Genomic DNA, 15573 nt, shown 5'->3' on the forward strand with positions numbered 1-15573 from the left:
TAAAAGCAGGACCATGAAACTCCTAGAAGATAATGAAGGGAAACATTTTCATGATCTTGTGGTAGGTGGGTCTCTTAAACCATACACCCAAAGCATACAAAAGAATAACAAAAAAGCAACGAAAGAAAAAAACAGATAAATGGGACCTCCAAAAAACTAAATACTTTTGCACCCCAAAGGATTTTTTGAAGAGGGTCAAACTGCAGCCAACTCAACAGGAGAAAATACTTGGAATTCACACATCCAACTATCCATGAACTATAAAGAGATTCTACAGCTGAACAAAAAAAGAGACAACACAAAAAATGGGCCAGACTTAGATAATTTCCTAAAGAAATACAAATGGCAAAAAAACACACAATACACAAAGAAATGTGCAGGGGAAGTGGACTTGGCTCAACGGATAGAGCATCTGCCTACTACATGGGAGGTCCATGGTTCAAACTCAGGGCCTCCTGACCTATGTGGTGCTGGCCCACATGCAGTGCTGATGCGCAAAAGGAGTGCTGTAACACACAGGGGTGCTGTGACACAGAAGAACACACAGCAAATGGACACAGAGATCAGACAGCTGGGGCGAGGGAGGGAAGGAAGGGGAGAGGAAAAAAAAATGTTCGGCATCACAAGCACATAGGGAAAAGCTATAATGAGATATCATTTCACACCTACTAGAATGACCACTATTAAAAAAATAGAGGGAAGTGGATGTGGCTCAACCGATAAGGGCATCCACCTACCACATGGGAGGTCCAGAGTTCAAACCCAGGGTCTCGTGGCCCATGTGATGAGCTGGCCCACCACAGTACTGCTGTACATAAGGAGTGCTGTGCCACGCAGGGGTGTTCCCCACGTAGGGGAGCCCCCCACGCAAGGAGTGCGCCTCGCACAGAGCTGCCCGGCATGAGAAAAGCACAGATACCCAAGAGTGGCACCGCACACATGGAGAGGTGATGCAGCAAGAAAACACAACTAAAAAGAGACACACATTCCTGGTGCTGCCAAAAATATACAACTGGACACAGAAGAACACACAACAATGGGGGGAAAGGGAGAGAAATAAAATAAACCTTAAAAAAAAAAATAGAAAGCTACAAGTGTAGGAGAGGATGTGGAGAAATAAGAATGCTTATTCTCTGTTGGTGGGAATGTAGAATGGTACAGCCACTAAAGAGACTGTTCAGCAGTTCCTAAGGAAGTTAGATATAGATGTCCACCAATACCACTACTAGGTATATAACCAGAAGAAGTGAGATCAGGGACACAAACAGATTTCTGCACACTGATGTTCACAGCAGCATTTTTCACAATTGCCAAAAGATGGAAACAATACAGGTGTCCACTAATAGACAAACGGATAAACAAATTGTGATATATTCACATGATGGAAAATTAATCAGGTGTAAAAAGAAATGAAGTCATGAAACATATGACAACATGGATGAATCTGGAGGACATTGAGTGAAGCAAGCCAGACACAAAAGGCTAATTATTATACGATTTTGCTTTTATGAACTGAATATAATGAATAAACTCATGGAATTAATACATAGAATATAAGTCACCAGAAAAAAAATAAGGTTAGAGAATGGAAAGCAGAGGTTTAATCTGTGCAGAATTGGTAAAAAAGTTGTTTGTAAATGTTTGGAAGTGAATAGAAGTGTTGAAAGCAGATCAGTGTTTGTAGTGATTGAAAGGGAAAAGTCTATGGTCATGTATATCACTAGAAGGAAAGCTAAAAATTGAAACATGGACCTCACATATATATTTTTAATGTAATATAATTACAAAGTCAATAAAAAATAAAAAAATTAAAAAAAAAATTGAAACATGGAATTATATAGCATAGTGAACTATTTTGTGAAAAATAAGTATGGTTAATAGTACACATATAACGTTTTTCTCTGAAACAGAACAAATATATGTTAGTGCTACAAGATACAAACATAAGTAAATTATAGAGACATAAATAGATTAGCAGTAATGTATGGCAGAAGGACAGAGAGATTGAGAGTTGACTATTAAGGGGTAGGTTTTCCAGTTTGTTTTTTGTTGTATTTTTTCCTTCCTTCTCAAGTAATGGAAATGCTCTAATACTGATTGAAGTGATGAATGCACAACTGTGATTATACCAAATGCCACTGATTATACAGTTTAGATGGAGTCTATGGTTTATGAACACATCACGATAAAATTGATTTTATTCTAATATAATAAAAATTGATAAATAAAATCCATATAAGTAAAAGCTCATTAGGGCCTTCAATTTTTAAGGGTGTATGAGGGCCCTTAAACCAAAAAGTTTGAGAACTGCTAAGCTACATTAAAACCACACCCAAAAACCTTTTACTTGGTTTTCAAACCACTAGTTTTAGAGTTTATATACTGAGTGTACCTCTTGGTTAACCAAAAATTGCATATCTTATTAAGGCTACAAACCCAAAATAGAAATTGTACTGCTTTTTTGGGGAGAGAGACTTATCTATTTAATAGAGAGACCATTCAGTTTATATGTTGAACAAATTAGTATGTGCTGTGTGAATGAGGTAGAGATTGAGTCATTTTATATTCCATTCCATGGTAGAAGAGAGACATCCCCAATACTAGATGAACAGTAATAGGTATTTTCAGAGTTAAGTCTTAAAAAGTAATTAAAAAATATATATATATACACATATACATATATATATGTATATATATAGGAAGGAAGGGCACATTACTGTAAACCTTATAGAGTATGAAAGGAGGATATAACTTTAGCAAATTATGTTAGAACTACATAAAACTCTCTGGGGGAAAGTGTGTATATATATCTTTCCTATCCATAGCCCCAAAGATGGCACAAGAATAGAATGGCATCTTGGACTTGGTCCTCCTTGCTTCTAATCTTTCTTCCCTTAAATGCATCTTCTACAAAGCCAGGATGATATAATCTAATTGAGTGGGGTTTATTTAATTGACCATTTTACTCTCTAGCTTAAAGCTTCTAAAGTTTCCCCAAAACTAATACAGTGATTAGTTTCCAATCCTTTCTTTTTTTTAGTAACAATTATGAACTGGAGAGTAGGTACTGGGCACAACTCTACACTTCACTAACGTGATATATTAAATTATAGGGGAAAATGTGTATGTGGGTGGGGTTATATGAGAATCCCCTACACATTTTTTTTTCTTTTTTGTTTTTCCCCTATACTTTTGAAGCATTTTTATAATCTAAAACTTCTCTAAAAATAAAGTTTACTATTTACTATTAGTATTATACTATTTACTATGAATTAAAGAAAAAGTAAAAATTATGCAATACATATAAAATAGAATATAAATGGAGCTCTTCCAATTGAACAGAGTAGACAGATCAAAGCCCTATCTTCTGAGTCTTTTGTTAACAATCTCTGGAAGGATTCTACAGAATACAACTTAAAAACAACTAACTTGAAAGATAATATTTAAGTTCTCTCACAGAACAAGGTCCACTATAATCTGGCACCTGCTTACTCCCTAACCTTATCTTCCACCAGTCCCAACCTTAAACTTTATATTTAAGCAATACTGAACTTTAGTTTCTGAATAACCTTTCTATGCCTGTGCTTGTGCAGACTCCCCCTCCCCCATGCCTAAAAAGCTCTCATCATATCTCTTTCTCCAAACTACTCCTCTTCACTTTTTAAGACTTAATTCTGGAAATACCTCTTACTGTCCACCTAGTATTGGGGATGTCTCTCTTCTCCTACCATGGAATAGAATGAAAGGTGACTCAATCTCTACCTCATTCACACAGCACATACTAATTTGTTCAACAAATGAACTGAATGGTCTATTAAATAGACAAATCTCTCCCCCCTCCCCGCAAAAAAGCAATAATATTTCTATTTTGGATTTAGCCTTAACAAGATAGGCAATTTTTGGTTAACCAAGAGATATGCTCACTATATAAAGACTAAACTAGTGTCCATGGTATTAGGTATCTAAGTCCCTGAGATGTTGATTCAAGTTAGGAGTTGTGGAAGGATAATTATATTAAGCCTTCCCAATATAGACTATTTTAGGAATCATAGGAAATTCCCTGTCTAAAAAGAAAAAAAAAACTAAACAGGGAAGCAAATGTGGCTCAGGTGATAAGACCCCTGTCTACCATATGGGAGTATCTGGGTTCAATCCCTGGGGCCTCCTGGTGAATAAGAAGAGAAAGTGTGCTTGCACAGCAAGCCAGTGCTGTGCGGTGAACCAAGTGCCTATGTGAGTGCCCATGTGGCGAGCTAAGTGTCCACACAGCGAGCCAGTGCCCGTGCAAGTGAGTCACACAGCAAGATGATACAACAAAAGAGAGACGAAGGGGAGAGTCAAGGTGAGACACAGCAGAGACCAGGAACTGAGGTGGTGCAATTGACAGAGAACCTCTCTCCCCTTCAGAGTTCTCCTGGATCAAATCCTGGTGAATCCTAGAGGCAAGAAAAGACGACAAAAAAAGAAACAGATACAGAAGATCACACAGTGAATGGACACAGTAAGAACAGCAGAGCAGGTGAGGGGGAGGAAAAATTTTTTTTAAAAAAACAGGGTTCACTCTGTAAAATAAAAAAGGAAATAAAATCTTAGGGGAAAAAAAATGCACTTTTATTCACAGCATTATGCATGTGATAAAATGAGTATAGACTATACCTCAATTAACTATTATTATTAAAAGTGAAAACAACCCTGGAGGCCTAGGAATATATTCCACAATTCAAGAAAAGTCAGAGAACATTAAATGTTAAATGCAATGGAAAAAACAAAAACAAAAAACCCCAACAGAAAGTCTTGAAGATAATAGGAGATACTGTGCCAGACAAACTTTCCCCAAAACAAAAACAGGTTCCAAGTTCCAGAAAAATTTGGTGACTGAAATAGGCCTCTAAATGCAGCAACCAAGGACTCCTGGAGGAACAAAGGGGCAACTAGGGTAGGGAGAAAAATCCCCAGTAACATGGGTCTTTCCCCAATCACCATTCAGAAAGACTACGCTTCATCTCTAATTTACAAATAAGCAGAGAATAATCTAAGAGTCCCTAATTCCTTACACTTCCAAAGAATTTCTCTACTTCCCTTATCTTTAACAAAGGTTGAAGTCTCTCATTCTATAATTTTAAAAAGCAGTTAAGGGAAGTTGACTTGGCCCAATGGATAGGGCATCCATCTACCACACGGGAGGTCCACAGTTCAAATCCCGGGCCTCCTTGACCCCTGTGGAGCTGGCCCATGCACAGTGCTGATGCGTGCAAGGAGTGCCCTGCCACGCAGGGGTGTCCCCCACATAGAGAAGCCCCATGAGCAATGAGTGCACCCCACGCGAAAGAAAGTGCAGCCTGCCCAAGAATGGGGCTGCACACACTGAGAACTGACACAATAAGATGACGCAACAAAAAGAAACAGATTCTCGGTGCTGCTGATAAGGATAGAAGCAGTCACAGAAGAACACACGGCGAATGGACACGGAGCAGACAACCAGGGGTGGGGGGTGGGGGGAGGTGAAAGGGAGATAAATAAATAATAAATCTTAAAAAAAAAAAAAAAAAAGGCAGTTAAGGGAAGTGGATTTGGTCCAATGGATAGGGCGTCCGCCTACCACATGGGAAGTCCGCGGTTCAAACCCCGGGCCTCTTGACCCGTATGATAAGCTGGCCTAGGCGCAGTGCTGATGTGCGCAAGGAGTGCCATGCCACGCAGGGGTGTCCCCGTGTAGGGGAGCCCCACGCGCAAGGAGTGCGCCCCATAAGGAGAGCCGCCCAGCACAAAAAAAGTGCAGCCTGCCCAGGAATGGCGCTGCACGCAACAAAATGAGACACAGACTCTGCATGCTGCTGACAAGAATACAAGCGGACACAGAAGAACACACAGTGCCAATAACTGGCCGGGTGGCGGGGGGGGGAAAGAAATTTTTAAAAAAATTTCATCTGGAGAAAAAAAAAGGCAGCTAAATGCAAATGTCCCAGGGAGAGAAAACACTCACTGAACTTCACGTTTTAAATAGATGTGAAAGCACTTAGAAAAGGAAAATGCTCTATGTAAAGCACTTGCTAGAAAACATTAACCACCAAGACATATCCTTTTTTGCTTTGCAAAGGAAGGATATAAGATAACAGGAAATAGTACTTTATATTTTGAATCACACAATATAATTTACAAAATATTCTCTACACATTCACTCACACAATTCTCCAAATGATCTAAGTTAAATTACTACAATCAGACATACAGAAAATGTGTTTCTATTAGTGAAGATGAATAAAAAAGTTCAGTGAATATACTGCCAGTGAACACCATGTACACCAACACTGTTTCACATACCATGTTAGTTTTTTGATGTGTAGCACTGATACTCCTGATAGAATAAAAAAAATCAAAAACGTTCAAAAGAACCTCCTCGGGAAAAATCTCAGCCTCAACCAAATGAAGAGTATATCTTTCTGGAATATTAATTTACTTGTAGGTATGTGAGGGAATGTTTGCTCTCAAAAGTTACAATAGATAAATAGTTCCGGCGCCAATCTTGGGCGCGGGAGGGGCGCGGTAGCGGCTGTGGTGCAGTTTTCCTCGTAGTCACCTAAGCCGGGCAGGGTTGGCCCGTGGGCTCCGGTCACACGTGCTCCGCCCTTGTGTGCCTCTGGCGGCCTGAAGCAGCAATGAGGCGAAACAGGTCTATGCCCTGTTTGACTCCTAGCAGAAGTTTAGCAGTCCAACTCCTTAGTGAAAATGCATATTAAATAAGTCAATCATTCTTGAGGGATTCAAGTCCTATGCTCAGAAGACTGAAGTCAATGGTTTTGAACCTCTCTTCATTGCTATCACTGGTTTAAATGGTCCAATATATTGGACTCCATCTGCTTTTTGCTGGGCATCTCCAACCTGTTTCAGGTGGGAGCTTCTAACTTACAAGATTTAGTTTACAAAAATGGTACTACCAAAGCCTCAGTGTCAATCAGCTTTCACAATTCTGACAAAAAGCAAAGTCCTTTAGGATGTGAGGTTCATGATGAAATCACAGTAATGAGGCAGGTACTCTACTTTCCCCAACATGACACTGCAGAGTTCATAGTACATTATGGATTCATACCAGATTTATTTAAAACCATTCTAATTGTTTTTTTCTTGTTACAGTAAGATTTTTCTTTTGTTTTTTAAAGTTCTCTTAACTTGCATATACTCTGCATGTTAGCATATATCACCCTCTTATTTTAATGAAAGCCACTGATTTAAAAAAATAAACAACACACAAAACAACTGATTAGATGGAGAAAAATTCTGTTCTATATTGCCAGGCATCCTTCGAATCACCCTTTAGGAATTGTACTTAAGTCTGCTATTAACATACGTAATTGTTCTTAATTGTTCTTGTCACTCAAGCCATGTACCTGCATCTTGACCAAAATTGTGTCATAAAGACCTTATCAAATTAAAAAAAAAAGTTACAACAAGCAAGCATGTACAACATTTTTGGAATTTTTTTGGTATGGACAAGTTTATGCTTGCTCATGAAAGCCTGAAGAAAATATTTTTATGCATATGTTGAGTGCTGGAAAAGGACCCAAGTGGTATAAAGTATTGCAATCCATCATAATGAATAGGATCCAATACCATATGATAATATTATTTTACAATCACTGGCCATAACTGCTAGTAAACCAGGACACATTAGCTATAAAGTAGCTCCCTGAGTTTAGGAAGACCTGCATGGCTAATTTTTAAAATAACCTATTTGTGACCTTATGTCCTAGATTTTTCTTAAATTTTAGTTAGGAAAACATCATTGGTTCCCACAAAATGATTTAAATTGATGTTGTAGTTGTACTGTTTTTAAACACTACATTTAGTTCTACTAAGTACTGAATTTTATGCATCATTTACCACAACTATAATAATTTTTAAGCTGGATATATGGATCAATGGTTAAAATGGAAAACCTGAACCATTAAATATGAAACCAGTGAAAACAGAAAAGATATTCAGAACAACCTGAAATCAAAGAATCCCTTAGGAGCTTTTCTGTAATGAATCGCATTCACAAGGAATATAAATTTAGGAGTCTCTGGTGTTCAGATGGTAGGTTATTGAAGCTGGAGGCATGGACAAAACCGCCAAAGTTTATACAATGAATGAAGGTTCAATATTGAACCCTGTGAATCCTCAACATTCTGAATTTGGTGAATCCCAAAAGAAAAAGATTATATTCTCTAACTAATCCATTCCATTTAATGTGGGACCCTTTTGATTAGACTATGTCAATGAGGTATGACTCAGGTTGGTTGTCCTCACTCTTACTGGAGCTTTATATAAATGGAGACAGAGAGAGAGACACACACACGGGAAAGGACACTGCCATTTTTGATCCTGCCATATGCTAGTAGACAAAGCATAATTAAGGATGAAGCCCCAAGAGGCTAGACCCACAGAGCAGCTCAAGGCTGTACAGAGCCATATGTCTGATAGCTCACAGCTAAACTTGAGAATAAAGCTGAGCAGCTGAGACTGAGAGAGGAGGCCCAAAAAGAGACAAGCCCTTTACCTGGTTGCCCACAGCTGAGCTCCAGGAGACAGTAGATTCTGGAGTGGAAGGCAGGGACCTCAGCAGAGATGGCTGCCATCCTTGCCATGTGGCAGGACATCAGAATCACCAGTAGCTTACTCTGGTGCCTTGATTCAGTCATTTCATGGCATTGGAGCTGTAAGATTTTCCCCTAATAAAATTCCCATTATAAAAGCCAACCCACTTCTTGTACTTTGCATTGGCAGCCCCATGGCAAACCAAGAGCATGAAAAGGAAATTGAAGGAGGTGAACCAGGAGAGTATAATGTGGTGGAAGTCAATTAAAGGATGCTTCAAGATTTTAAATGAAGTCATGTAAGATGAGGGCTGGTAATATCCACTGAATATGCCAACATGGAGATCACTGAGGAAGAGCTATTTATTTATAATTCAGTATTATCTGTTATGGCATATCTCCCCTTATAAAACTTTTTGAAAACATTTTTTTCCCTTTTTTCAATAATCTTCCTTATGAATTTAAGGATAACTCTTTAAAGTTATAAAAACTGAAAATTTTGCTAACATTTTAATTCGAACTATACTGACACAACAGATGTTTTTACAATAACAAAAGACTTGTCCTTCAGAAACAATACACTTCTCTATGTGTACAAACCTTCATTTTTGTCCTCTAATTAAGCTTGGTAATTGCAAAATAAAGGTATCACATAGCTGTCATTAACATAAACACACACGCACCTTGAAAGCAAGGATGTGCAAGGCTAAAAATTTGAGATCCCACAAGGTACTTGACTATTTTATGAAAGCATACTATCTTTAACTGTAATCCGTGAACTGGTTAGTAGTAAAGAAACTGCTAATTTAAAAATGGTAAGATAGGGGTTGACTAGAAGAGACATGAGGGAAATTGAGGGGATGACAAAACTATTCTACATCTTGAGTGTGGTTGTGTTTCCACCTCCATATGCATTTATCTAAAGTCACAGACCTGTATACAGGTCTATGTGCTAAATATATCTTAATTTTTTAAGTTTTAAAAAATTGCAGGAGGCACTTCATTCTAATTTTAAATATGTGTTTACTTTTAGAGAGATGCAAATGTACTTACACCTGTGCTTCTTATGTGAGAAAACCCTGATCAATAAATACAGAAACCAATCATTTTTTACAGAAACATTAAAATACCAACTAAATGTGTGCCAGGAAACATGTAAAAGAATAATTATGGCAGTATTGCTTGGAAATAATTGTAAAAAACTGGAAACTATTCTAATGGCCATCAAGAGAAGGGAGTAAACTACAGTATATTTATATAATGAAATATTAAAAGCAGTAAAATGGATCAACTATACAGCCATGTGCATCAATATGAATCTCAAAATGATTACAAAAACACACAAAGTATGATGCCATATACAGTTAAGTTCAGAAACAAGCAAAATCAAAGCGTATAGTGATGAGGAATACTGTTCATAGTAAAGCCATAAAGAAAGGCAAAGGAACACTAAACACAAGTTTAGCACAGGTTTACCTGAGGTGAAGGCATTGGATGGTATGTGGATCTAATAGGGAGGATCATATGGGGACCTTTAAAGTATTGGTAATGGTTCACTTCTTAAGCTGGGTGGTGGCTTCTATTATTACATAAGTATCTTCTTTATCTTTTATAACTTGCATATATAAAATTTCAGAATAATTTCATATTTCATAAAAAGCACTCAAATTTGAATAAAACACCAGAATCTCTTGCAAATAAAAAGTTTTGACAAGGAGTAATACAAAAGAAGCAAATGAATAAAATGCAAAAATTTTTAATACACAAGGACAGCAAAAAAGGCATTATTTACTCTGAAAAATTAACAGAGATGAATGACAAAAAGTTCAAAAAGAGGATGAGCTTTTTGTTCAAGGAAGAAGACTGATGGAAACATAAAGGATCCAAAAGAATACCAACACTTTCCTTCTCCTTTACGACCACCCAATTACTGGCCACACACCCCAATCTCATACCTGGGGTAGGGGGAAAAAATCAGTATTTACCCCCAGAGAATGATGCAGAAGCAGTGATATCCTCAGAAATAAAACACTTTTCTAGCTGAGGAAGGTGATTTAAGAAAAAAATGAAAGATGTATGTAATTCTTTTAAAAATGGAATATTCCAAAGGGAAGGGAAAGTACGAAGAGTTGGGAAGCCAAATAATGGTCAATACTGGGAGAAAGCCAAGAGTAAGAAAGTATAACACATTCAGGGACTAGCTTTGTGAGGATAGGAGACAGCTGGGTAGACTCTCATTTTCACTGCAAAGTAGTTTTTAAGTGTAAAACTGGAACTATCAAATTGCATCTAATTTTGTATCAGAATCAGTTGAAGGTATCAGACAGTATTTCAAAGGCATTAGAAGGAGGATCAATTTTGCTTCAAGCAGAACAATGGCAGGGCACTAACTGGGCCCTTGAGGACAAAGTACACTGAGGGCCTTGGTCTAAAATTTAAGACTATAAATAAAAATTTAACAGTAATACTTTTTGCCTTTCTGCAACACCCACAAAGAATTGGCTCAAACCTTACTGTTTTGCTTTCAAAACAAGGGTCTGAAATCGACTGAATGTGGCAGTTCCTATCTGAGTTTAAATGTTGAGTAAATGCTTAAAGATTTAAAGAATATAAAGAACACCGAAAGTGTCAAATAACTGTTTATTTGGTGGCAGCGGTGAAGGTACTAAGTCAATTTCTTCCTTAGCTATTGGTCTACTAAATCTCAAGCTACTGTTGCTTTTCCAAAATTGGTAGTCAATAGACCATTCAACTTAGAGAGGTAGCTATGTTTCTTAACACATGCTGCAGTGTATTTAAAGAAATACCTGTTTATGTCTAAAAGCAGCATAGTAGTATAATAGTATAAGAGAAAAAAAGTTAAGATTTGAGACCCTGCTCTGCCTATAACTAGATATGTGATTGGGCATAATAGTGAGCTTTTCTGAGCCTGTTTCTTTGTCTAGAAAACTCTCCATGACTACCGAGGGTTAAAAAACAGAAGGTGACAATACATGCCACCCATCTAGCAGAGAACATGACACTAATTCCAATAAGGAATACCAGAATGAAGAACACTGGATCACCTAACACAGCTATCACCAAAAATTCTACATCTCCAACTTAACGCATCACAGCATCTCCCTTTCAGGACTGATCACAGACCCCAAGTTATCACTTTCATACAAACAGAAAATGAGCTGGCTCCATCTATAAGTTCCAGTCTTGATTATAAACATGTGTTTATAAATTACCTCAGATTTATAAACACATGTGCAAACACATGCCTTGGCCTCTAAACTCTAGAATCCAGAAGCAATTTTGTAACTTGGGTTTCTTTTGTGATCATAGGAATACTGTCTTCCATTATTAAAATATGTTGCTTGGGAGTAATGGATGGGTAGTTTAGTGTCCAATGATTTATGTGAGCAGACAGCAGTAATTCTGTTAAAAACTAATGACAGTTTCAATCCACCATGTTAGTTCCTTGTTTTCACTTTATATTTAAAAATTTTAATTGTATTTTGCTCACAGGTATCAAAAGTCCTAGAAGAGAAGTGATCATGTTCTCTCCCTGAAATATACATTGCTATTAAACCCTGGGTGCTAAACACTTAAAATAGTGACTGCTTAAAAAATATTATATGCTTCCATTTTCCTTTCCCAGACAATTTTACAGATTCTATATCTTCTACTTTCTTACAGAACATAACCTATTAGGGACAACTGATTAGGATTCAAAAGATTAAAAAAAAAAAAAGAATATTATAAGTGGTCAAATAAACAGCAGCTCAAGAGGAGACATTCTTCAAAATAGCTGGCTGAATATACAAGTTATATTAAAGAAGTCCTCTAAGAAGAATACTGATTCCCACAATACAATAGGAAATAAGAAGTTAAAAGATATTGAGAATTTTGTTTCAAGTCTTCCTAGAACCAACTCAGAATGTATTTGTGACTTTTGGCCCTATGTAGGGAAAGGGTAAATATATAAGAACCTGGAAGAAAGCTTTGAAGTGAGCATCCTCTTGAAATGTAGTGTTCTGATCACTTGGGAGGAGAGGGAACAGGCTCTGAAGTCTCACCCTTTCACAAATCACCTTGTTAGGATGGCCAAGTAGAGGTGCTGAATTGGACCCGGGAGAAATCTGGGAAAAAGAGGGAGAAGAAAAGGATAGTTCATGGCTAGCTGTACCAATGTGGATAGTGATGTGATAGTCTGGATTTTCTAAGTATCTGATGATTCAGTTATCAGAGACTGGAAAGAAATTAAAAATTAATTTGAAACATCAAAATAAATATAAAGACGGCAAAGTCTGCCTCTGGAAATGGATTGCTCTTACAAAATTTCTTTTTAAGACAAAACAGCACTGCTCAAGGATGCAAATACTTCCTATGTTTCCTTTCCCTGTGATACCTACTGACATCTTTTCTATTACTATTCATTCTGAAATTCTAAAGGATAGCCTTCATGTTAAGAAAAACTGAGATATACTCACATATTTTAAGTACAGAGAGCTTAGTGTCTGTCTGGATAAAGATTAATAGTTTTTCTCATTCTAATTTTTAGTTACCTTCCAAATGATCAAGCAAAAAGATAAAAAGATTACAAACACTTGTGGCAAAACCTCTGTAGTGATCATAGGTTTAAAAACCAAAAATCTGACTGGCACTCTCACCAATTGTTCAACATAAACTAGCCTATCTTCCTAAGGAATAAAGGATAACATCAAAGTCACAACATAAAAGACTGCACGTTTCTAAAGCTTGTGTTGACTATAGGATAACCCCCTTAAAACTCAGATGTAAGTATTTAATCAGTAGCATTTTAAATGAATTAATAGTGCCCATCTTGAATATCACCTGTTTTACTGTAGTGTGACAGTGAATTGCACTTGGGGTTAAGGGTTGTGGACCTGCTTGTTCCTAATGGTAAAGATTTCTGACCACGGGCTTGTTTAAGTCTTTTTTAAAAATTTCATCGCTCCATTTATTCACTTAGTTATACATTTAAGTGTCTATTCTGTGACGGGCACTAAACTGAAAAGAAACCCATGATTTCCTACCTTAAAAAAATATATACTAATGGGCAGAGGCTTTCTTTTGGGGGTTATGAAAATGTTCTGAAATCAGATAGTGATGGTTGCACAACAGAGTAAACATACTAAAAACTATAGCATATACTTTAAAATGGTGAATTCATGTTATTTGAATTATTATCTCAATAAAAAATAAAAAAATAAAAAGAATATACTAGGGAAGTGGATGTGGCTCAACCAGTTGGATACCTGCCTATTACATGGAAGGTCTCGGGTTCAGTCCCAGTGCCACCTAAAAAAAGATGAGCAGACGCTCCTGCTGCAACAAACTAGACACCGTTCCTGCTGCTACAAGTTAGATGCAGATGCCACAAGCCTCCACACACCATAGCCCCCGGGGAGGAGATGTGACTCAAGCTGTTGGGCACTCCCCTCTCACGTAGGAGGTCCCAGGTTTGGTTTCCGGTGGCAAGCAAACAATAAGCAGCAGACAGATGAGAGAACCATCTGGGGGAGGGGGTTTATAAAGAAAAAATAAAATAAATAATTTTTTTAAAAAAATGACATACTATAAAAAAAAAACAAAAGTAAATCACTGTAAACATAAATACTAGGATAATGGTAGCCACTAGGTACTACAGAAAGGTAGCTGGCAAGAGGGAGCAGTATAGCCAGGAAAACTATTTTGCAAAATGTTCAGTCTGGCAGGAAGTCTGGTAAGGAAGTAGCCAGAGACGTAGGCAGGTACCAGATCATGAAGTGGAGTGCTAATTATGTAAATATCCCTGCTGTAAGGACCTTACTTAGCCCCTTTATAATTTTTTGCTTCAGGTTTGCTATGAGCCTGGTAAACATAACCATATCTGTTGGTAATAGTAATACTTCCAAGGACCCTCCTAAGAGTAAGAGCAAAACATCTGAGGGCAGGAATTTTGGAATATATTAGTTTGCTACACAAAATGTTGTGGACATGGGCCAAGCTTAGCTCTGTACTACAAACGAACATGCTAACATGCTTTGGTAATGACGAAGTGTGCACCACTGCATCAAGGAATATTTACTGCCTGCCTCCTACAAGCCATGAGTTTTATGCTAGGAAAGAAAATAAAAAGATAAAATATGGTTCCTGCCTTCATGGAACTTATTCTAATAAAAAAACAAGTAGCCAACTGTAGGATGTTTTAATGCCATAATAGAGGCAAAACAGGAACAGAAGTAGGATCCTCGAGTTTATCTGAGGGTAAAAAAGAGTAAGAAAAGATTTCATAGGAAAAGGCATATTTCACATTCCTGATTCTTCACTAAACCTCAGGACTGCTTTTACCATTTTAGAGCAATTTTATCCTCCCTCAAAATGGTCTGTACCTCTATGTAGGTTTAATATTCATCCTTGCATAGTAAGTACTTTTGTAGAGTGTTTTAGTAAGGACATCTGTCTTCAACTACCATACCCAGAGAAGTTTGTACAAGGAGCACTCTTAAAAATCACTGAGTACAGGTAGCTGGCTGGGAAAATAAAGCCAGGAGTCAGATTTCCTCTCTTTCGTCCTTTATTTCTTTAAAAATTAAGAATTCTATTATATATAAGTAAATACTGGCAACCCTGGCCCCTATGGCCACAGGTTAATAATTTTCAAGCATATCCTCTCCTACCCACACAATTATTCCCTTAGGTGGTAACATTCCTATAAAAAGCAAGGACAAACAATACATTGGAGAAATGCTACTATATTCAAATCCTACAGTTAATAAAGGTCTGGAGCAAAATGAGGTGGGCTTGACCAAAACTAGGTACCCCCAGGGGATAAGATAAAATTACAAACATTTTTTGTGTTTGTGTATGTATATACATGGTATGCAAAATTCTAAGACAGCCACAGAAATTCCCATTCCCCTGGGGTACTTTCCTACGTAACCACTCCTCTCTACTTGTTAAACAGGATGGAATTCATTCCTTTGATTAGGTTAAATTACATGATAAA

At 37.3% G+C, this 15573-nt stretch overlaps 1 protein-coding gene across 9 annotated transcripts in view; it reads right to left on the minus strand.

Moving 5' to 3' along the window:
* Window positions 1-15573, minus strand: part of RNF38 (ring finger protein 38) — a 189008-nt gene that overhangs the window by 55039 nt on the left and 118396 nt on the right. For 5 of the 9 annotated variants that reach the window (XM_004457274.4, XM_058302081.1, XM_058302083.2 and 2 more), the window contains one exon: window positions 12551-12700. The exons of 2 other annotated variants lie outside the window; for them this stretch is intronic. In XM_004457274.4, coding sequence (XP_004457331.2) covers window positions 12551-12700 — 150 coding nt within the window. The remainder of the gene's footprint in view (window positions 1-12550; window positions 12701-15573) is intronic. 2 more of the 9 variants (XM_058302084.1, XM_058302087.2) reach the window with 1 other exon arrangement.

Source organism: Dasypus novemcinctus, chromosome 8 (genome assembly GCF_030445035.2).
Source record: "Dasypus novemcinctus isolate mDasNov1 chromosome 8, mDasNov1.1.hap2, whole genome shotgun sequence".
NCBI classification, from domain to species: domain Eukaryota; kingdom Metazoa; phylum Chordata; class Mammalia; order Cingulata; family Dasypodidae; genus Dasypus; species Dasypus novemcinctus.